Here is a 22,088-nt window from a genome sequence, read left to right as displayed (position 1 = left end):
AGGACTGCAGCTAATGATTATTTTCTTTATGGATAAATCTCCTGATTATTTTCTCCATTACTAGATTTATTGTTTGGTTTGTAAAAATTTTGAAAATAGCGAGAAATGCTGTCACAGTTATCCAGATCCCAAAGTCACAATGCTTGTTCTGACAACTCAGAATTATTTAAATTAAATAAAAATTGTTAGAACAATTTAAAGCAAAAGTGGAAAATTCTCACATTTGAGAAGCTGAGACCATGAAATGCTTTTTATGAAAGATACAACTAAAATGTTCATCAAAATAGTTTGTAATTATTTTCTGTCAATCAATTAATCGATTATTCGACTAATCATTTCAGCTATACTTATGTTTGTTGTGAAAAAATCTTAATTTGTAAAGTTACTAGACTAAGTAGAATTGTATCCTGAAAATTAAATTGAGATGATCTATATTTTGTTGTATCCTTGAACCTGATTTTAGCAAATGATATCTTAATTCAGTTGTGGAATGTGGATATTGCACTGAGAGGTACACTTTTTTATGCATGTCTGTAGGCTGTCATTGGACAAATACTGAATGCCCCTTTTCTATTATCAGAGGCTCTCCAGTATCAGTGTAATGCAACATGACCCAGGTGGGAAATCAGCAGCACTGACATCGCCTTGGACGGATGGTTTGTTGTTCTTAATTTATACATCTACAATACAGTTAATAACAGAACTCATATCCATGCAAACACCAGCTGAACAATTGTATGACAGGTAAATATTTTTTTTCAAAGATGTACACATGATTGAAGAAATTGTTTTACTCCAAAACTATGTGATATACAGACTATTTTGCAGAAAACTGTAGTACACCTGTGAAATGTGAAATGATACAAAAGTATTCATGTATTTGTTTATTGTCAATTTCAGCCTTTTGAACTATTCTTCACTCTGTTCAAATGCTGTTTTAACGCCCTATATTTAACCTGACAGGTACAATGGAAATGGTGTTGTCAGCAGAGGGCTCGCTCTCGTCTTCAGCTGCTGCTGGTCCATGGGGACACTCCTTTTACACTTCATTTATGTCAAACATCTTGCACCTCCGGCGCCGCAGAACCACACTGACCAGATACAACCCAGGTCATGCTCTGCCTCAGGTGAGTTTCTAATATCAGTATGTAAATGTAGTATGCAATACACCTTTTCATGTAAGTGGTAATTCAAATTGTTTACTTTAGTTCAATATCAAGACTTTTATTTGTAGCGTTTCATCTTTCATTGTTTTGGCAGGATTTCTAACTATAGTTGTCTATAGTACACATTTTTTGTTTTTATTTCTATTGGGTACTTTCTGCTCTAAAAATAAGGATGTATGAAATGGTCATATGTTGTTTCACCATTGGCCTACCGGACCAGCTGTCACATTATTGCTTAATATTACATCTCATTCCCAAACGTATTTATAACACCGCTAAACATGATTCAGATAATTATTATCATGCTGAACTAATCATCCATTGTGTTAAATGTTTCCACAGGTTCAGAATGTAGCACCTCCATCTGCATTTGGGGTCAAATTTTACAAATGTGCAAAGGTATATCAGCATAATAATTTGAATACAGCTATTTTTTATCCATGTGCATTTGAATCCAACATATTTTTCTGGACTGATTTTAAACTACAAATGAACATGTTGACGACCACCCAGTGATTCATTCTCCTCCTGCTCAATTACGTTCTCCCCAGGTGAAGCTCGACACTGATCCTCCTCAGCTAACATTCTTCCTGCAGATTCACAACATGGGCCCAGTGGGGGGCACCAACCTGTCTCAGGTGGCTGTGAGGGACTCCATCTCTGGAATAGTTCCCTTAAAGTCTGAAGGCAGGGAGGTGGAAAGAGGCTACCAGACATTTGCCATCGATTCACTGTCTGGTATGTCTGGGAGTCAAAATGTTTTAAATGAGAATTTTGCCAAACATGTCTTGTCTGAACTTTAAAATTTCAAACCTTTCAGCACGCTTAACCCACAATAAATAACATAATATTGAATTTTACTTCTTCAGCTGGATCCAAAGTTGTTGTCAATTACACTGCTCATGTAAGGAGTCATAAGAGTGAAGTCCTGGACCTTCCAGCTTTTCTCACCTTCTCTAACGCCTCGCAGGTATTTTTTCTGTGGCCCTGTTTCTTTGTTAAATACATATGTTATCAATGTTATTAATTTCACTGTGGCAGTATTTGCAGTATAATATTTACAGTTTTCTTACCCAGAGTATTGTTTTTTTCTTGTTTTCTTGACTCCACAGAATGATGTCAGTATGTTTGGCCCGTTAACAGCTAATCTAACCTTGAGGGTGAATTCCACCAACAGGGTAAGTTGTGGAAAATTCCTTAACTGGAAACACACTTGCAGCCTCTAACATCAAATTTTTCTTCTTTTGCTGTTTTCAAGATGTCTGATGTGTCTGCACACTGTTTTAGATTTATCCTAACCATGGCGTTCATTTTGCTGGATATGTCGTGGGGTTCTTTGTCACACTGGTGCTGCTGTCACTGGGCTTTCTGGCCATGAACCTGATAGGTCCCAGAACCAGGCTCAGCCTTCTTCAGCAAAGGGTATCACAAATTCAAACATTAAACACACTGTTGTTAAAAACACATTCATGTGTTGAATATTATCTGTCAAAAGTAAATTTGGTATTTTTGACCAACTGAACTTTATACATTATATGACAGTTTTATATATTTTCTTGCCTCAGAGAAACAGAGGTGATTCAGACCCAGAATATGCTGACTGTAACATGAACGAGACGGTAAAAGATGAGGCAGCATTTGAAGACAAGATGGTTGACACCATGGTGCTGGAGGATCCCCAGAACATGTCCCAGGCTTTGGAGAAGTGAGTAGACCAGTCAAGAGGGAATAAAATGTTTCTCCATAAAGTCTGATATCCTTTAATGGAACAAAAATGGTCAAAGTCACCACCAAACTGGCAATGAAGACACTTGCTGCTTGTGGAAAAAAGGTATTAATGTACCTTTAATTCAATTTGTAATATTAATATAATAGTTATTTTGAGGCCAGCATCGGTGATGAGAGAAAATGAATATTGAGGCACTTCTGTTTTGGCTTCAATATTCAGTAAGCACTTGTTGTGCTTACTACTGAGCTACTTTTCCATCCAAATCAATAATCAGTGTAATAATTCCCTAATGGATTAATAATTATAATACCATTATCTATAACTCGCTGTTCTAAACAAGATACAAAGCACTTTCCATATAAATATTAAAGAGCAATAGGAAAAGTAATTTTTTTATTATTACTATTATCACAAATGGCTCAGATTATTATTAAATTCACCAGTGATGATGAAAGTTTTTGGCTTTTCACAGTATATTTCAGCAAAAATCCAATGTATCAACATATACTCTGCTTACTCTGCATTTTATCCCTGTAAGCCTTGAAATGTCTACACTGCTGCGAGCCACCAATAATCTGGAGGCCACCCGTATTCAGATCTACAAGGACGTGATGTCCTCCCTGCTGGGCGGCTTGCGGTCCCGGGGCCAGGCCAGCACCCAGGCTCAGCAGAGGCTGCTCAGTGTTCTCCACGGACAGCTGCTGGGCATGGAGGGTCGTCTGAAGGAAGAGCGAGGGGCCCGCATGGCCGCTCTGGCCGGCCAGTGTAACATGGAGACTCGGGAAGAAATGGAAGCAGAACACCGCAGAGAAGCTGCTGAGAAGGCCCAGGCCGAACTGCTGTGTCAACATGCAGACCAACAGGTAAAAATTATGTTTGTTTTGCTGTTTGCGTTGTGTATTTTTTTCTATTTTTTCAACTAAGAGAACAAAAAAATATAATTTTTAAAATGGTAACAAAACAGTGTAGTATATAGTACAAATGAATGGATGGGAAGTAATAGACTGAGATCTGAGAGAATCTCCTAGTTTATTGCTTTAATTATATACTGTCACTAAACTGTAAATCTCATTTTTTTAATGTTACGAGGAGCTCCTCCACTGCAGTGTCCTCCTGGAGAAACTTCATAAGCTGAGCCAGAGTCAGCTTCAGCGCATCCTCTTGGTCCGACACGAAGAAGCATCTGCGAAGGTCCAGAGGCAGATCATCGAGTGGCGCCGAGTGGAACTGCACAAGATTTTCTCTGAGGAGCTGGAGGAGGCCACCAGGATGGGCGAGCTGGAGAAGAGCACAGCCAAGAGCCTTCAGCACGATTACTTCGCCTGTCAAGTGAGCAACCAAACTTTTATTATTTTCTTCTTCCTCTCAGCAGACTGTATTAAGGGTAATTGGTACAAGAAGCTTTTAAAATCCATAATGAGACATATCCTTCTCATCTCTGTCTAGGATCAGCTGGAGGAGGTGCTGGATGTGGTACTTGCCAACCAGCGCTTTGTGCTAGCTGAACGTCACGCACAGAGGAAGTTCTTGGTGCACAGCCTTCACAGTCTGAACAGTCTAATTTCTGACACCTTCTCCAGCACCTCCAGCAACCTGGACAGCTGGTTCACGCACATCAGGAGGTTAGTGCCTATTGTAGTTACCAATCATCTCTTATTTCGTGATATGAAAAGCTTCGACAGACTTCACTGTGAAGTCACGCCAACAAAAACAGTCACTTCCAGGTAGACAACTGGCAGTTCATTTGAATGACATAGATATGGAAAAAATCAGCCGCACCTGTAATGCTCTAAGATATATAGTTTAAGATGGTAGTCCAACCTATCTGACATTCCTGCTGTTTCTGCTTATTTTACATACTGTGTTGATTTGCTGGCATATTTGATAAACCAAATCTACTCAACAGCGACCTCTCACCTCTGGTCAGACTAACTGTTGGTTTTGGGTAAACTCAGGTTGTCATTTTTTTTAGTCTGTGGCCCAACAGATAAATTAGGTCTCCATCCTAATGTTGTGAAAGCATAAAACATGTATTTTAGATGAATGTGACACTTTGAAATAACATCATGAAGAAAGAAAAAAAAAATATTCAACATGTTGCTGCTATTAAACTGTATGTATGTGACAGGTGTTTTGTACCTGGTAGTTACTCTAAAGGAATATTGTGATTGATTCCATAGCAGTATGAAGGCACATTTTTAAAGTTTAATCTGAAGTGCTTTTATTTGTGATGCAAGACACATAATCAAAAATATAGATTTGCAAAAACTATAAACATAAATAATTTACATATTTGTCTTGCATTTTACAGAAACAATGTACATGATAACTACCTCAGCTTTGTTGAGTATAAAGTATTAACCTGGTATGCTTTGCTTCTCCACTAGAGGGAGCACCGTGCCCACAGAGCAGATAGACCAGCTCCAGGAGAAAGCTCAGAAAGAGCTGGTGATGGTGAGGCAGAGACTGGATGAGGCCCTGAGCCAAGAGAGGAGAGCCATGCGTTGTGGACTGATTAAGAAGAGGCGGGAGCTCATTTCTGATATGGTGAGGAGATCATGTATATTTAGGCTTTTATTCCAAACACCTATATTATATATCCATTGTGGCTGTGGATCGACAGCACAAAACCTATATATACCACCTTTAATCCTGCCTCCTGCCTTCTCCAGCTGCAGATCCACAAACAGAGGCAGAAGGATCTGTCTGGACTATCCAAGGGTCTAGAGGGAAGGATGGATGTAGCTCAACACCTGCACTGTTGGCAGAACTTACTGACAGCTCACAGTTTGGAGCTAGCAGAGCTCATTAATAACCTGGACGAGGAGGCTGCTGCTGACATCCGCAAGGTGCCACACTAACAGGACGCATCAGGCACATTCATGACATAAAAAGCCACATACAAATGTATAATTGATTTGAGTTATTTATTTATTTATTATATTTGTAATTTAAGTTCTTTCTTAATTTTTAAATTTTCTTTTCAATATTCTATACAAGATAAATCAGCATAATACAACATTACAGTAAGTTAATAAAGAACAGACAACAGACGAAGCAAATGTGACAAAACAGATCTTATCACTAGACAGTCTAAAAGACAGAGAAAATGGGTATAAGTGCTTTTACAAATAAAAGAAATTCAAAGCGTAAATAACATAAAATAGAAGGATTTTTTGTTCCTTTACAGTATGTCCCTTTCTTTACACAGATTGACTTTTATTAAGTCCCTGTCTTGGTCCTCTACCTGATCTGTAGGTGATCATGCGTGTGATCCAGGGTGCCATAACAGAAGTCAAAGCCATCCAGCCCTCTGCAGCCCAGGCCCTGCTCACACTCCTGCCTCCAGGGGTGCAGCGCTCCATGCTGCAGGTAGAACCAGAGGCAGGAGCAGGTCAAGCTCAGGGACAAGGAGGAAGCGCTCTCTTGCAGGGACAGGAAAAGTTGCACCAGGAAGGCAAAGCGGCCTTACGCACCCTCAGCTGCACCAGGGAGGCTTTGAGGGAAGCCATGGACAGGGAGCTGCAGGAGCAGAGGGAGCTCAGGGCGCACTGCAGAGCTTTCTTCAGGTCGGTGTGTTATAATAACACTGGTTATCTCCTTTCTGTGCATTCAAATACAAGAAAGTATGTGTGTGTTCCTACTGGGAATGAAGATTTTAAAAAAGCACTTTCTGGATAATATGAAACTGTATTTTACCCAGAGGTTGTGTTAACCGAATATTTTCCATCATAGACTGAATTTTTTTTAACAATGATGGAGAAATCTGAAGGCCGTCCGTCATTTTGACAGATTAAAACACTAAGGGCGATCAACCGCAATGAGTGGTTGTGCCGGTTGCAACAAGGGAGAGATCACCATAAGACATAAAAGCTAGATAGAGAAATATTTTCCAAATAATCACAAACTCACTACAGGGACAGCTTATGTTTCAAGAAAAAAAGGTAGAAAAAAAAGCCACTAAGTGACTGAGGGAGATCAAGAGGAGAGAGAGATCCTTGAGCTGTTGGCAGGAGAGCTGTGGCCTGCATTACTCTGAGGAGCACGCAGAGGAATGAATCACAATATAATATTTTTCTTGCCTTTTCCCTGATGCTCTGAATAAGTCACTAATTGCTTTTTGGAAATAAAGGTGCTAAGAGGGCCTGAAAAGTTGTTGAATCAAGAAAATTAGCAATACTGAGCCCAATCATTTATGATGTGATTGATAATCCACCATATCAATCCCTCTGAAGGATTAGCCAGTGACTGAAACACCCAGCTGCTGGTTTGTGTTGTCAGCAGACCTCCAGGGTTGACATGAAGAGCATTGGTGTCTCTGTTCATCTTTTCTCTCCATGCTCTTATAAATGCTTGTTTGTTCTGTATTTTAAATGTTATTGTGATCGAGTTGTTGAAAATTAAATGATATTATATATATATTATATTATCATCAAAAAATGAAAATCAAAATGACGGGTAAAGATAGATTATGGTGACATTTTTACAACCCTCTCTGTCAAAATGAACAACGACATGAAAGTCTAACGCAGTCTCTCATTTTATCCCAAGGTCAGATGTTGATGTTCTCTACGGCGTGTTCATCTGTCGGTTTTCTTTTTCCTCTTCTGTTCCAGTTGTTTGTATTCTTCTCAGTTGACTTTGTGTGAAGATGACCGACTCAGGATGAAATTAGAGTTTCAGAAGTGTCTGTCTGTGATGGACCGCTGCCTGGTGCTGCCCCACGCTGTCTCCAGAACCAAACTCCACACCGCTCTGGCAGCTTGGAGAAAGGAGAGCGAGCAACAGATGGTGAACACATAATCACACTACATATAAGCACACTTCATTGAATTTATTTGTTATATTCTTAAAACCTCTGCATTTTGGATTAGAAAACTGAATTTGGCTGCTGCTAGTGGTAGTATTTACTAAAAAGTCACGGTGGCAGACCCAAAGCACACTGCTTCCTTATTAGTCTTTTGGTTTAATGTTTGTGCTGCCTGTTTTACAGCTCATTGCATCCAATCTATTTGATTGAACACTGACATACTGATGAAGTGACACATCAAAATTCTCTAAGATATGAGCTGATGAAAATTTCAGTTTTATACTGTTAGATTATGAAGATGTCAGATGTCAGTGGCTTTTTCTTTGTGGTTAGCACACAGCAGTCTGCTGCCCTTATGTAGATTTATTGGGGTATTTCTATATGCTACTTGCAAGTTTCCTGGCACACACATCAAATTTAAGGTCCAACACAATTCATCAACATACTCAGGTGGGTAAGAAATAGATGTGGCTGTCAGTGCACATATGATTCCTCTTGCTTACTCTTATTACTTTGTGCAAGAACAAATATGAAAGAAAAATAAGAAAAAAATCATGCTTGGCCTGATTTTCTAAATTTAAAAATGATTGAAAATTCTAGATTGAAGGAACATCAGAGACAGAAACCACACATCATTGTGTCAGTGTAAGATGACCAACATGGTGGTGGGAACTAGCAGACATCTTCCATTTTCAACATCCATTTAAATACTTTTTTTCTTCTAAATCTCCTCATAATATGATTCTAACAGTAATTCAAATAGAGGAACCAAATTGTATTAACCTAGAACAGGAGATAATGGTGCATTTAATGTTTCCTCATATGAAAAAAAATGGTGACCACCAGTGCAAACCACACTGTGATCAGCCTCAGTTGTGTGGCTGCTGGATGAGTGCACATTGTTATTCAGAAATATAAAGGGCTCCATAGAGTGGTTTCATATCTAATCATTATAACAGCATGCTTGGAGTCATTTTCCCAACCAACTTATGGATATTGTGGTTTCTACAGACGAATAGTCAATCCAAGGGGAAAACCAGTGAGGCCAGACAGAAATCCGACACATCTGACCTGCTGCTTTTCCAGAAATGGCTCGAGGACAGAATCCAACTGTTTGAGAAAGAGAAGGAGATGGAGAGTGGCATCGTGAACAAAGTAAAGCTATTTTCTTAGTGAGATCTTTCCAATTATCTTTATCATGATTCACCTTCAAGTGCAGTTAAGTATCTGAAAGTATTAAAGGATTAGTTTGAATTATTTGAAGTGGGATTGTATGGGGTACTTATTGATAGTTTGTGTATTACCTGAAGTACAAGGCAGTTGACATGTCACCAGTGTGAAGATGAAGAGCTGAATAATAATAAGAGGAATGCACTGTACAGGATCAGCAGCAAAATGTATTTTAACCACTTAAAAAATCAATATCAGATGTGCCATATTTACAATATTTCCACAACTTTACCTTGCCCAGTCTTTTCTGATAGAAAAACACAGTAATATAAGCCATATGTTGCTCTCTCTCACTCAACCAGACAAAATCAGTAATTTTGCAGAATATGGGAGTTTGTTTTGGATTTGTGAGTTTATCACTGCCTTGATCTGTTAGTTTGTTTGTGTCCTTGTCTGACTTTGGTGAATCCAAACTAACCTTTTAAAACATGTAAGTCTCTGTGACTTACATGTGTGTGTAATAACAAACTAACAGTTCGAGGCAGCGGTTCTGCAAAGTAAAATTGCTGATGTTGTCAGTGGAGTCTGGTTGGTTTAGAAAGAATAATATCTAGCTTATTTAATGGTAGTTTCCCATCTGAAAAGGTTGTCTGGCGACAAACTAAAGCTGTGATAATATTCTAAATATAGTGTACGCTTAAAGTGATACTGATTTCATTAGATGGGCTTTTTTAGGTGGTTTAAATGTGTTTTGTGCTGATTTTTGATAAGTACCTCATAAAACCCCCTTCAAGAAATCCAAAGTATCCCTTTAACCTCATTCACTGGCAAAGCTGTTCTCAATACAATATAAGTTAATGGCTATCTGTATTTAAGTTTAGCGTCAGCATTGCACCAAAGGTGGTTAGAGTTCATACAAGATGCCTGAGATATATCCTGTCCAACTTTGGTGATCTTTAGGTGATGGAGGAAATGCGGAGGGAGAGAGAAGATGATCTGCGTTCTCAGGCAGACAGCCTGGCGATGCAGATGGCCACCATCCACTACCAGAAGTCTGAGAGGAGGACCAAAGTGTTGGAGACCTCGAAAGCAATGCTCACTCTGCACAGCCTGCTCATTCAGCATCTCAGAGAGAGAAAGAGTCCTGAGAAACAAGACATGGCCCAGAGTATACAGAGCCACTGCTCGGTAGGCAATGTTTGACTCCTATTAACCCTTTTGTTGTTTTGAGATTCTCACTAAACTTTGTTAGACTTTTATTGTGTGTGTGTGTGTGTGTGTGTGTGTGTGTGTGTGTGTGTGTGTGTGTGTGTGTGTGTGTGTGTGTGTGTGTGTGTGTGTGTTATTGACTGGGATGTGACTCTTGCTATAGGGCCTGGAAGAAGCAGAGGAGCAGCTTCAGAAGGAGAGGACAGAGTTAGACAGCCTCCAAATGTCTCAGTCCAGAGTTAAGTCAGATCCAACGCCGAGAGAGGACTCTGATGAGGGAGAGGAGGAAAGTGAGGAGGAGAGACTATTTCAGCTGCAGCAGGATTGCAGGATGACGTCCATCCTCCAGGAGGCGCTCTACAAGTGTGAAGAGGTGGTCACACTGTTAGCTGAGAGGTGAGCTGTCATGTCAGCGTTATCTCAGGAGTAATGAGGAATGTTGGATCGAAACGGACCATTAAATTATTGCGCTGTTTTTTTTAGGTTGCAAGAAATGACTGCCAACAATCAAGCCATGGAAGATTTGAAAGAACAAATGGGGCTCCGGAGACTTTATGCAAACTGTGACCAGGTCTGAATTTATCAAGACTGTTTTTTCAAATGTTATATTTAACTCAAGCACATTAATGGAATGAAAAAATACAAGGACGTCATCACCTCCGTATAGACAAAATCTGTACTCACGGAGGCTCTGTTTCCTGCTCTTCCTGTCAGGATCTGGAGTTTGCGTCTCGGCTGGTGAAGCAAAGTCAGGTGTCTGCGGAGGTTCTCCTGGAGGCGCTGCGCCTCCTTCTCCCCATCCTGCCTGAAAGTGAACTCCTTTCCATCACTGATGCCCTCTGCCCCAAACTGCACCCTGTTTCATCATCTGCAGAGCAAGAACACTCAGGGTAAGAAAAAGGTTCAGCATCTTTCTGCTGGCAAACTTTCTTAAGTTTTACATCTAATCTACACAACACAGGGTCATATTAGGTGAATGTGTTGTACTCATGAGAGGTGATAATAATTAATACATATTTCAACTTGTATGTGCATATTTTCTGTATTAGTCTTTTTCTATTAGACTTCTGCTAATGCCCTTTGTAACACCACTAGAAAAAGGAAAGAGAATATCTGCATAGATATAGACTCAGTTTGGTCAGTTAAATTGTTTTGAAATAGATTTGACAAACACCATCATGTTTTGCTTACAGGGTATTTCTTAAAGGATAATATAAAAATATTTTTTTTATTAAAGATATTTTTTTTGTTAGAGTAATATCATTTTTTGTTCAAGCAGAAACAGCTGTTAGCTTGCTCTGTTCAAAGCCACAAGACTCCATTAACAGTAATTTTATCTGGCAGAACATGGGAGTTGCTGGTCTTCCACTGCCTCCATCTGTTAGCTTATTTGTGTTTCTGTGTGACTCTTCTGTTTTAACATGTTAGTTTAGATTAGAGCTGAACTAATGTGTTAATACACTACGTGATAAAGTGCTCGGGATGTACCAATCTTATTTTGAATGTTTGAATGGTGCTGACCAATCAAAACTCCTGTTAAAAGTTCAAATAAAAAGTATCAGCAGAATTGCGTAACTGAATCATGTTGTGGGCCATGTGTTTCTTCCGAAATAGAATATTGGTTTCACAGTTTGAGCATGATTTTTTTTAGATTGATAAGAAAGTGCATCAATATAAATATGTTATTAACAGTTTAGTGGTTTACGAGTAGTTAAAAGACAGTATTATATCGGTATGGTTTTGGCAGGTGCTCAAGGTTGCGGTATCGATAACACTATTGAAAATGAAAAAATTTCATGTCATTTTGTTAATGGATTCTTGTGGCTTTGAAGAGAGTGATACAATGGCTGTTTCTGGTTAAATAAAAATGACCTTACTCTTTAACTAAAACTAATATCTCTGCAGAGATCCTTTCCGTAAAGTTGTCAGACACTGAGATGAACAATCTGAGCCTGTCACAAGCACTTTTAGGGGACATACTTTGCCTGGAACATATACTGCCAAGGATTAAGTTGCAGCCATTGAGGCACGTTTCACGTCTGTGACAATTTACAGGACCAGTTCCAAAATTCTTGTTATGTTGTATCTATTAGTCAATTAAACCCCAAAATATGTAGGAAAAAAGGGCCCAGATTTAAAATATGGTAATTACCCTTTAAGACAGTTGATTTACCAGAACCAACATACCAAATCCCTGCCTTTACAATCTGACACTTGTGCACCCTGCAAAAGACACTTCTCCATTTGTTTTCTTCTGTGTTATATCAGGATTTAACTCTCTGTAAATGGTGGCAGGACTTTTTTTCATACTTAGAAATCCCCGACCACTCCTATCATTTTACTGCATGTCATGAAACTACTTACTTATTTGGGTATTACTTAACTCTTTGGACTACCACACAGTATAATAATTAGTATCAAAAAGTCGCTCTTTTTCTGAAAATTGTGCAGATTTCTATCTCTTGTTTAGTCAATTTCATTCATTAGCCATCATCATAGAACATCTGTCTGGCTCTTCTAACTTGAGGTTTTGAGTTTGGTTATCAACTAATGTGCATATGCCAACAACAGCTCTTGTCATGCACTCATAGCTTTTTTTTTCTTTTCCCCCCTTTTTTAAAGAAAAAAAAAAATAAAACAACTTGAATACAGCGGAAACCTTTTTGCCTAAAGTGTGCAGCCAGAGTCTGTGCAATTCAAGTTCTGTGGTTTTAGAAAGTAGTTTTCTCGGTGAAGTCACTGATTAAATAAGAGCAGCGCTGAAACAGCAGCTGGCTGAAACAAACCCCTCTGCAAGCATTGTCTTCATTTTGAACAACAAATACTGTTTGAATAGGGTTCCACAAGGGTCCTTCTCCCTGAGCCAAGATGGAGAGATAAATGATTTTACTCATCATTTAATTTCCCTCTCTTCATGATACACTGGAACAGTTTCTGGCCCCCGCTGAGTTTGGATTAGTTGACTGATGAATAATGTCTCATGCTTGAGGTCTCTTTGGATTGGAGCTGTCTGGCCAAAGGACAAGGGAATGAAAATGCTCAGTTTGGAACAATAAGCAAGACATGTGTTTTCTCTTTCTCTCTCTGCTCTTTTGTTTCTGCTTTTACTTTGCAGAGTCTTTAACCCCTCTTTAAAATCATCTTAGATCTTACTAATATGAATTAAAGTAGGATGTGAAGTTCATTCTTAAAATATGTAGCATCAATTGCATTTAATTAGAGAAAAAGAAGTTGAGAGTTTGTTGTGTCTGACCAGCCAATGCTAATATTTATAGCCATGTAGTTGTCTGTGTTGAAACACAAAAAAATTTCAAAGAAAACTATCAAAAAATGCACCTCACACCTACCTTGATCAGACGGCCATGTTTGAGAAAATGGTTTGTCTAAGTTAGTATTTACATTCATTTTGATTCTACTTCTGAATTTTCTCAAAAAATGAAAAGAGAATTGACTTGATATGTGTTCAAATTTAAAATAAAACATGCAGACCCCTAGTTAATAGAGTAGCCTCAATACACTATCCCATTAAAATGTCTGGAATATCATAGTGCATTTTCTGTAAATGCAACAAAAAGTTTATTTAAAATGACATATTGAAATTGTCTGGGGTTTATTTTCAGCAATTGACTGCGCTTTTGTGGCTTTCATCCATAGACTCTTTCCATACTTAAGATGCACGATAATATCAGCATGGATCAGCTGTCGGTGGGCCATCATTATGAAAGTAGGCAAAATATGTTAATTCCACTACAAGAGAGACTTGATGGTCACAGCAGTTAGGTTGTGAAAAAAAATATGTGTTTATATCAGTATCAGCATTGGAAATTGCCCAAAATTAGTTGGAAAATGTCAGCATATCGGATATCAGAAAAAATCCAATATTGTGCTCCCTGACTCTGTACTGTTCTACATAATTCTTGTGTAGGACATAAAAGAGGTAAGTGGTGTTTGAGTTTCTTTTGGCAATAATTTGCAAACATGATTTTCTGGTCTGTGTCAGACTTTTCATAACCAAACTATGTCCATGCCACAGAAGTAGCCCCTATGGCATGAGCGCCTCATTTTGTCATGGCTGGTCAGAGCCCCTCTCCTGTTTGGAATTACCCTCTTGTGTGTCACATTCACTCTCCTCCATTTTTGTTTGTCTCATGTCTATGCAGATTTCCTGCCTTGATTGGTCTTATGCGAAAGAGCACAAATACAAATAATTAAAAATGTCGCTGTAACGATTGTAATTTGCGACACAATAATATAACAACATAGCGAGATATGAAAGGATGGAAATTCTTCTATCCTCACATGATATATATCATCATATTGCACAACCCAATCTGCCTCACTATAATATATCAAGTTTTAAGCCTTCAAATGGAATTGGTGAACTCATGGTTATGAAATGGTAAGCCATGACTTAAGGAAGCCAGGACTATTACAGAATTTCCACTTACGGGGTTGCAAATACCAGGAGAGGTGGATGTTCATATGAAATCTTTTAGTCAACACAGTAAACATAACCCCATTTGAAGGCAGTAGTTATCTCAAGAAAAACTTCAAAATTTGATTCAGAGTTTCTTTTGTTGGCTGTCATTCTTTGGACTCCTGCCCCTTGGCATCCTTTAGTTTACAGTATGGAACCTCCCAACTTAAACATTTACTGTACACTGTTTAACATTTGTAGGTAAGAGTGGTCAGCAGTAGCGCTTTCACCATCTGTTCCATATGTAATCAAACACCAGTAGCCTGTGAAATACCCTGATTGCAATGAAATAACATCTGTCAACCCTACTGACAAGAACGTACCTTTCCATTCTGCAAACACACTGAGTTTTCTGTGAACATTTTAATCTGCAGACACGTAGTGTAGTACAAGAAATTCAGATAAGCTAGATGATGCACATGACTTACTGTTTCTGTTTACTATGAACACGAAGCATGATTTTTAAGTAGCCACAGTTCTGCATTTAGGAGGAAATCTGACACAATTCTCTCGTGAAGAGCAGTTTTGTGTGATTGTTGCATTTGGAATTATATGTACTTATTAATGAATTTGACAGGCCTAACATAATATACCCAACTAAAAAAGAGATTAAATATTTACTCTATTTCACTTAAATGCAAAAGATCACAAAGCTCTCCCTGTAAACTAATGAAAATCATTACAGCGGATCAGATAGCCAGGCGTACTTGACCATTTTTTAATCAAAGCCAGATTGTATCGCAGCTACCAGCTTTATAATATATTGATGACTCTTTGACCAGGTGTGCAGGAGGGTTGAACAGACTTCTTCCTGTCAAACTGAGAGAAGACGTGGTGCATAAAAATTTGCAAAATATGCCAAGCTGCACTGTGGAAAGAGAGAGGTGAGTGCTACTCTACTAGCTGCTATATAAAGCCTTGCGCTATCATCAAGACTAATTTGTAGTTCAGTGGTCACCGACATCATAGACAAGTCCTTTATTGATGTGTAATGTGCCTTTCATCAGTTCCATGGCTGGGCTGCAGTGACCGCATGCATGAGGTAAGCACTTTAACACTCCAGTCCCGCTAACAACCGCTCCTTTGTCCTCCAGATCTCACAGACTCCAGGAAAAGAGGCAAAGTCTGATGGAAAAACTGCTCCCCAGATCCAGTCTCCCAGTTCCAAGAGATGTAGCACCACTGCTGGTTGAAGAGAAAGGAAAGGAGGACACTCTCACTAAAGCGCAGCGGCCTATTTATAAATCAAGCACAGTTACGCAGCAGCACAGTGACACTGCAAAGGGAAAGGTTGTGGACACAGTGAACAAAACGTTACACAGCACAGCAGAGGAAAACCCGATGCCAGCCTCTGCCAGCACTGCACTGAGCGTCCCTGCCACAGGAGAAAGGTTGTTTGTGTTTCGGGATCCACCTGAGTCATGTGACCGGATTGACGCTCCTAAAAGGAAAAGGAAAAGGAACTTTCTCAATCTGAAGAAAGGTTCAGTGGCTCCAACAAACCTACCCTGAGATGTACAAACATTGTCTTTTACAAGTTTTTTTGGACAATGATGATGGTACTTTATGATTCTCATATCCAAAATAAACCAATAGTTTTACTATGTAGTAAAAGAGTTTGTACATTATGTAGCACCTGAGTATGTTTTCAAGTAAAGGCAGCTGACTTGTTTCCAGAGTTGTTTTCTTGCTTCAAATTGTTAACAGGGAATGTGAGGTGCACGTCACAAACAAGTGTGGTTGGCAGTTGATCATTTTCAATGGTATTTTTAAGTGATGGGAAAAGTCCACTAAAGCACAGATTATCTGAAATGGTTACACTTTGCAAATGATTTTTTTTTGGCAGGAGATCAGATAAAGCCCCCTTACTGTTCCATCAGTTTGTTCTCTAAACATTAGTGTCAAATACTCCCTTTCATTCATGTTCAGAGCTTCAGATTTTGGGCAAATTGCAGTGTTTTTGTGGTTTGATGTGAAGAAATGTTGTAATGTTTAATCTTTCATGTGCAGCAGTTTAAATTCATTTAGTAAACCAAACATTTATATAAGCTGGGAAGTCTTGGGTTCTCTTTGATAAGCCTCATGATTCCAAATCAAACTCCCACACTGATATTAAAGCTGTCATTATTATTTATTCTATTTATTTATTCTTTATTTTGCCAAGAAGGTCCCATTGAGCATGGACAGATTATGTGAGATTCAGAGTCAGTTCAAAGACCCCATTATCACTCCTATGAGCAACACACACACAGACATGTTTAGTGTCTATTTGTTGTTGTTTTTTGTCTGTTTGTTGTCATTTTGTGTCTGTACTTGTTTTGTGTCTATTTGTGGTTGTTTTGTGTCTCTTTGCAGTTGTTTTATGTCTCTTTGTGGTCATTTTGCATATACTGTAGTCATTTTGTGTCTTCGTAGTGAGTTTGTATCTCTTTTAGTAACTTCATGCTGGTGAAACCCAAGGAGGGCCCTCACCTTTTGGGCCCTTGTTCAGTAATTCATCCATTCCACTGAGATACAAGATCTCTGATTAATATAAGCAGTTTAACATAAAAAACAATTATCTTGTTCTTTGGAATTCTTGTGCGACAGACTTGGACGAGAAAAGCTGCAAATTGTTTGGCTGTGTTATCAACAGGAGAAGCTGTTACCAGAGAATCATCTCTGGTATTTCCAGCTTGCATGTTTTGCTCTCCAAACACAGCAGACCCCTAATGTTTTCCTCAGCCTCTCTGCGCTTCCACGTCACCGTCCATCGTTTTTTTTCTCTCTCTCTCTCTCTACCTCCATCCTTAAGACCGCAGCCAGTCCTCCTCTTTACTATTTGAAAGTGTCACAGCAGCTGGAAGCAGAAGACATGAGGTCGGGTCTCGCCACTCTCGTGTGTTTCTTCAGCTTTGTTTGGCTGTCGGACTGCGCGCCTCCGACCTGCTACTCCAGAGCGGTCAGCCTGAGCAAAGAAGTCATGGCTCTGCTGGATAAAATACACACGTACCACCGCACGGTGAGCTCTTTGACGTCGCCTGCATCGTCACATTGTGCACACAAGTCTGTGCTAACCGTTTCATATTAATGTGCTCTAATGATGATGTCTGTCGGCTTGCAGAAAACGTGTGCTGAGGTTCTACCTACGATCTTCATTGATGTGCATGTAAGTTTAAAAGACGGGGTGGTGCATATGATGGTGCTGGAAGAGGTTTCAGGGGATTCCTAGTAGAAGAAGACTTTTTTTTTCTTTTACCCTACAATGACAACCATTTTCATTAATTCCAGTTAAATGTTAAGAGCTTTGGGAGTTAACTCTTGTAGTCCCAGAGCAAAACCTGTGTTTTTTTCCCTCCTACTACATGTCATGCTCCTCTCAAAGTCTCTTATTAGCTTCAGGTATGGATGTACATGTATATTCTATTTCAGAATAATCACTACATAAAAATGAATATTTATTTGAAGTGAATTGCTTCAGTCAAAATTTATAGTGGATTATTACACTTATTGCACAGAAAAAAGAATACCTACAAAATGATTTTGCTAGCATTGCAAAGGTTCTACTTATCTTTAACAGAAATAATCAGTGAATCTAGAATGAGAATAATTCACTAAAGCATCAAAACCAATGAAGAATACAGGCGACTGGAGCACGCACTGGGGAGGCTTGCCTCCCACTTTGAAACCCTACAAACAGTTTCGGGCAAAGCATCATGAAATGGAAGTGAAAAAAATATTACATGAGTTATCAAAAGGAGATCATAAAGAATAGCTTAAATGTGTGTGATCTGGTTAAGAGATGGTTCGGAGGTACTGTATTTGGAAATTCTACCGTTTTTCCTACTTGTCCAGATTCCGAAACTAAAAAATGCCTTTGGGCAGACCTTCTTTATGTATTCAGTGTAGTCTGAAGTTATGTCAAACAGTAATTTTAGGCTATATCATGGTCCCAGAGGCGTCTGGGAATTGAGTAAAACTAAGCAAGTAAAGTGGGGGGGGGGTCCAATCTTTGTCTGAGCGGAGGCCCACAAAACTCCTCTTTATCCCAAAGGCTCTTCTATGTGATCTGTTTTTCATATCTAATGTAATAAATAATGTAATATTTTTCATTTCCATTCACTGAGCAACCCCTCAAATGGTTTGGACCCCCCTCGCGAGGCCCACCTTCACTTTGAAAGCCTCTGGCCTAGAGAAAAATAGCTACAAAATGCATTTTACTAGAATGTGGCAAATATCAGAGTTTATTACAGAACAGTTGACTAAAGCCTCATAATCACTGAATACAGGCAAATATTTAGTGACATTACAAAGAATGTGACAAAGCCAAAGGTGAAGTTCAACTGTTGCTATAACAGCATGCACTGAGGGGTTACAACCAGTGGGGGTATCAATGACATACACTGGTGGACTCAGGTAGGGAGCAATTGCCCCCCATGTCTGAAAAATCACTGCAAAAGTGCTTTTTTGGATGCCCCTGTGGTAGGTAAAACATGACAAAGTGCCCTCTAAGTTTTCCTTCCAGTGGAGAAAGTGGAATACAGTTCCTTTATGATGCCCCATGTGTTAGAACCTTAGCCGGCAGTGTGCTGGTGCCCCTTTTATTTTTTTCACCCCTGTCCTTCAGACAGCCTGAATCTGCCACTGGCAAGACAGACCAGTCGGTTTGAGTACAACTGAAACAGCAGGTGGGACACAACTGTTCTGATGAGGCTGATTAATTAAAAAAAAATCACAAGTTGACAGAATGTTTCCACTTAGATGAGAGCTGCAGTTTTCACTCTCAATACGAAGATATTTCAATGCAAAATCAAACCGGTGCAAATCAGTGTGTGCTGTAATTTCTGTGCCATCTTACCTAATACAGATCCATTACAAGTATATTTGAGTACCCTAGATTCAGAAAGTGTCAGACCAAATGAATTCACTTGACCTACAGTCTGTTATGCTGTCATGTAAAAACAAAGTTCGATCTTTCTAGAACTCATGCATCACCACCAAGCTTCGCGACTTCCTCTACGTGGTGCTGAACCACCCTAACCAGTTCTGCAGAGAGCGTCCCAGAATGGTGCTGCTGAAACGAAAAATCCAGAACTTGTACACCATCATTACCAGAATCTGTTATCGGGTAAGAACATCTGAAACACCCGTGCTGATATTTTCACTTCAGGAGTGTTGATTTCAGGCTTGAGTGGCGTGACCGCACACATGTCTGTGTTTGGTTTGCAGGACCTGGTGTTTTTCACGGATGACTGTGAGGGTATTGACACTGGACACAGCAGCCCTCACTACGCAGAGGACAGACTTCAACTACTGCAGGAGGAAAGATGAGTGAGGCACGAAGTAGACGACAGATGTTCATTTGGTCTATTACACTCATAAGAAAAAAAATTTGCAGTCTGGTAAAGTATCAATACACACTTCAGCCTGCTCTGCGTTAGATGCATCATAAGCAACACACTCAGTGCTGTTTCATGTCGTACCTAGTTGGCTCTGTGTTCGCTGCACACTCATGTTTAGTGGACATATGTGGCTGCATTCCAGCAAGGAGTGCAGAACTTTCCACAGGAAATTTGCTGAATGCCAACCATGCCGAAGAAAACCTTGAAATAATAAACCAATAAGAGATGCTTGTGAGCCGGGCTTAACCGCTGCTTACTTACCAGGGCTGATCAAAGCTTCGTGTGTCATTAAGAGAAATATGTCGTGTTGCTATAACCCTTGGTCTGACTAACATGTCTTAAAGGAGCACTGTACAGCATTTTGTAAAACACGGTGGCTGAAAATGTTACATAAGAAATAGATGCTTTCTCGCGCTCGATTGTACAGCATGTTCCTTCAGACTTTTCTCACCCAGAAAGTTGTTTTTAATTTTGTATTATACCAAAATTAGGACAGTGCGACTGCTAGTACTGAATAAATACTTTCATGGCCTTTAGCAGAATGGATATATATTAACAGAGCCATCACTGTCAGACATATTAGAAACATTCCTGTTTTTATGCATATTTCATGACTCTATCTATATATGTCTCACATTATGTAATAAAACTCCTCTTTATGTATCAGCTTGTTTTATTGTCTTCAGTTATTTCCAACATGTCTGCCAGCTGATTCTGGGAAACACTTCACAAAATACTGGGACAAAACTGGCTTGTGTCCAGTCTGTGAATCAGCATGATGTCCTTTTTCCAAAAATTTAAAACAGGAGTAAGCTTATTTTCACCCCGACGGTTTTCACTCACAGCATGTAACAACTACTGATGAATTCTATTTTTATAGAAACAGTGTGAAGTGTTTTTTTTTGTTTTGTTTTGTTTTTAATGAATGTCACTGCTGACTTAAAATGTAGCTTTACTTTAAGTAACAGTTGTTTAGGCCAGTGGTTCCCAAACTGGGGGGCGGATCCCTCTGCTAGGGGGACGTGGTTAACGGGAAGAAATGCACAGTGAAGTGGAATCAGTATGATTTATGTAGGGGAAATAAACAAAAGTTTGCGGCTCCTATTATGATAATAATCATGATAATGAAAAAGGGAAATGTGCTTTGTCTGGGAGACTCCATTACAGTAGAACAACAGTAAAATATGTGCAAGAAGAAATATATTTAGAAAAGAAATATATATTAAGGACTAAATGGTTGCCTGCAGTTATTTTTTTAGAATATTGCATATATTCAGCAAGGGCCTGTGATTTGAGTTGTTTCATTGTTTTGTATTGTCTTTACTCTCAGAGCTCTCTGGAGAACTAATGGTGCAGTTGACATCATTTTGAGAACAGTATTATAACTTGTTGGTTTTGGAACAAGTCTGCGTCTCTGATTTAATGTATGGCCTCTGCTGCCCTCCGATGGTCAGACGTTATGCATACGGAAAGGTAATTTCTCAGTGTATAACATCCATGCAGACACATTGAAAGTATCCAGTGTTTTTGTCAGTGATGGGGAGTAGTGAAGTAGTAGTTCAACTACATTTTGCAGTAGGCTGCTGGTACTTCAACTCATATATATATATAGTCAAATTACTTTTTTGCCATTTTTAACCATTGCTTCTCTCCAGACTGATGGACATTGCATACAAAACCAAATCTGATATGCCAAGCACCTTTTCATGAATAGTGATGTATTTTACTTTTTGGTTTATTTATTATCTGTGAACAAGTGGGCACTTTTTGCTATAAACTCAAAGGAGAGGCATTTTTTCACTGGCATATTAACTTTTGCATGATATATTTTGTTATGATTTCATATCACATGTACAATGTCAATTTGGTCATTTGGTTTTTTACAAACTAATTTGAACTGCAATTTTTAGTTAACTTAACAAGATTTCTCCCTCAAATAGCTTTGCTGCAGCTCAACTTGTTTTAGTTTGAAGTAATTAGGTGCTTGCAGAGTCATACGTTCATGGCAGTTTGTCCAACATTGTTTTTTGTGGCCATCTAGACCATAAATGTGCAACAAAATTTGCTTTGCTTTTTCTTTCTCTGAATTTTGCAATGGAGAAAGTATTTCTCTTTAACCTGATATGTGCTGCATTTTGCTCCCTGA

General features: G+C 39.0%; 2 protein-coding genes across 3 annotated transcripts; both read left to right on the top strand.

Moving 5' to 3' along the window:
* Window positions 1-943: 943 nt before the first annotated feature.
* Window positions 944-16,609, top strand: LOC146331377 (limbin-like). Of its 2 annotated transcripts, none has more exons than XM_084730240.1 (21): window positions 944-1,127; window positions 1,509-1,565; window positions 1,718-1,904; window positions 2,036-2,136; window positions 2,279-2,344; window positions 2,454-2,588; window positions 2,732-2,871; window positions 3,434-3,758; window positions 3,988-4,224; window positions 4,342-4,517; window positions 5,283-5,442; window positions 5,568-5,744; window positions 6,154-6,464; window positions 7,512-7,686; window positions 8,717-8,860; window positions 9,836-10,063; window positions 10,248-10,480; window positions 10,568-10,655; window positions 10,799-10,974; window positions 15,344-15,445; window positions 15,656-16,609. In XM_084730240.1, exons 1-21 carry the CDS (start codon window positions 969-971, stop codon window positions 16,071-16,073), a joined length of 3,795 nt encoding a protein of 1,264 aa, XP_084586366.1. In that variant the 5' UTR covers window positions 944-968; the 3' UTR covers window positions 16,074-16,609. The 2 variants fall into 2 exon arrangements, with proteins under 2 accessions (XP_084586366.1, XP_084586372.1); XM_084730246.1 differs by having other exon boundaries at window positions 964-1,127; window positions 3,985-4,224.
* Window positions 16,610-17,413: 804 nt separating this feature from the next.
* On the top strand, window positions 17,414-20,608 carry LOC146331376 (cytokine-like protein 1). The gene is made up of 4 exons (XM_084730228.1): window positions 17,414-17,562; window positions 17,665-17,709; window positions 19,522-19,668; window positions 19,770-20,608. The coding sequence occupies exons 1-4, from the start codon at window positions 17,416-17,418 to the stop codon at window positions 19,869-19,871; spliced, it is 441 nt and encodes a 146-aa protein (XP_084586354.1). The 5' UTR covers window positions 17,414-17,415; the 3' UTR covers window positions 19,872-20,608.
* Window positions 20,609-22,088: the final 1,480 nt, after the last annotated feature.

This window comes from Lutjanus erythropterus, chromosome 2 (genome assembly GCF_056507025.1).
Source record: "Lutjanus erythropterus isolate fLutEry1 chromosome 2, fLutEry1.hap2, whole genome shotgun sequence".
NCBI classification, from domain to species: domain Eukaryota; kingdom Metazoa; phylum Chordata; class Actinopteri; order Lutjaniformes; family Lutjanidae; genus Lutjanus; species Lutjanus erythropterus.
The sequence above is the reverse complement of the archived record's forward strand: the minus strand, read 5'-3'. Positions and strand labels throughout refer to the sequence as shown.

Bases quoted from the DNA above. Each gene is read 5' to 3' on its own strand.
- LOC146331377 (XM_084730246.1), top strand. From the start codon at position 969: ATGGAAATGGTGTTGTCAGCAGAGGGCTCGCTCTCGTCTTCAGCTGCT. The intron at 1,128-1,508 runs GTGAGTTTCTAA...ATGTTTCCACAG, and splicing joins CAGGTCATGCTCTGCCTCAG to GTTCAGAATGTAGCACCTCC. The intron at 15,446-15,655 runs GTGAGTGCTACT...TTTGTCCTCCAG, and splicing joins TGCACTGTGGAAAGAGAGAG to ATCTCACAGACTCCAGGAAA.
- LOC146331376 (XM_084730228.1), top strand. From the start codon at position 17,416: ATGAGGTCGGGTCTCGCCACTCTCGTGTGTTTCTTCAGCTTTGTTTGG. The intron at 17,563-17,664 runs GTGAGCTCTTTG...GTCGGCTTGCAG, and splicing joins TACACACGTACCACCGCACG to AAAACGTGTGCTGAGGTTCT. The intron at 17,710-19,521 runs GTAAGTTTAAAA...CGATCTTTCTAG, and splicing joins CGATCTTCATTGATGTGCAT to AACTCATGCATCACCACCAA.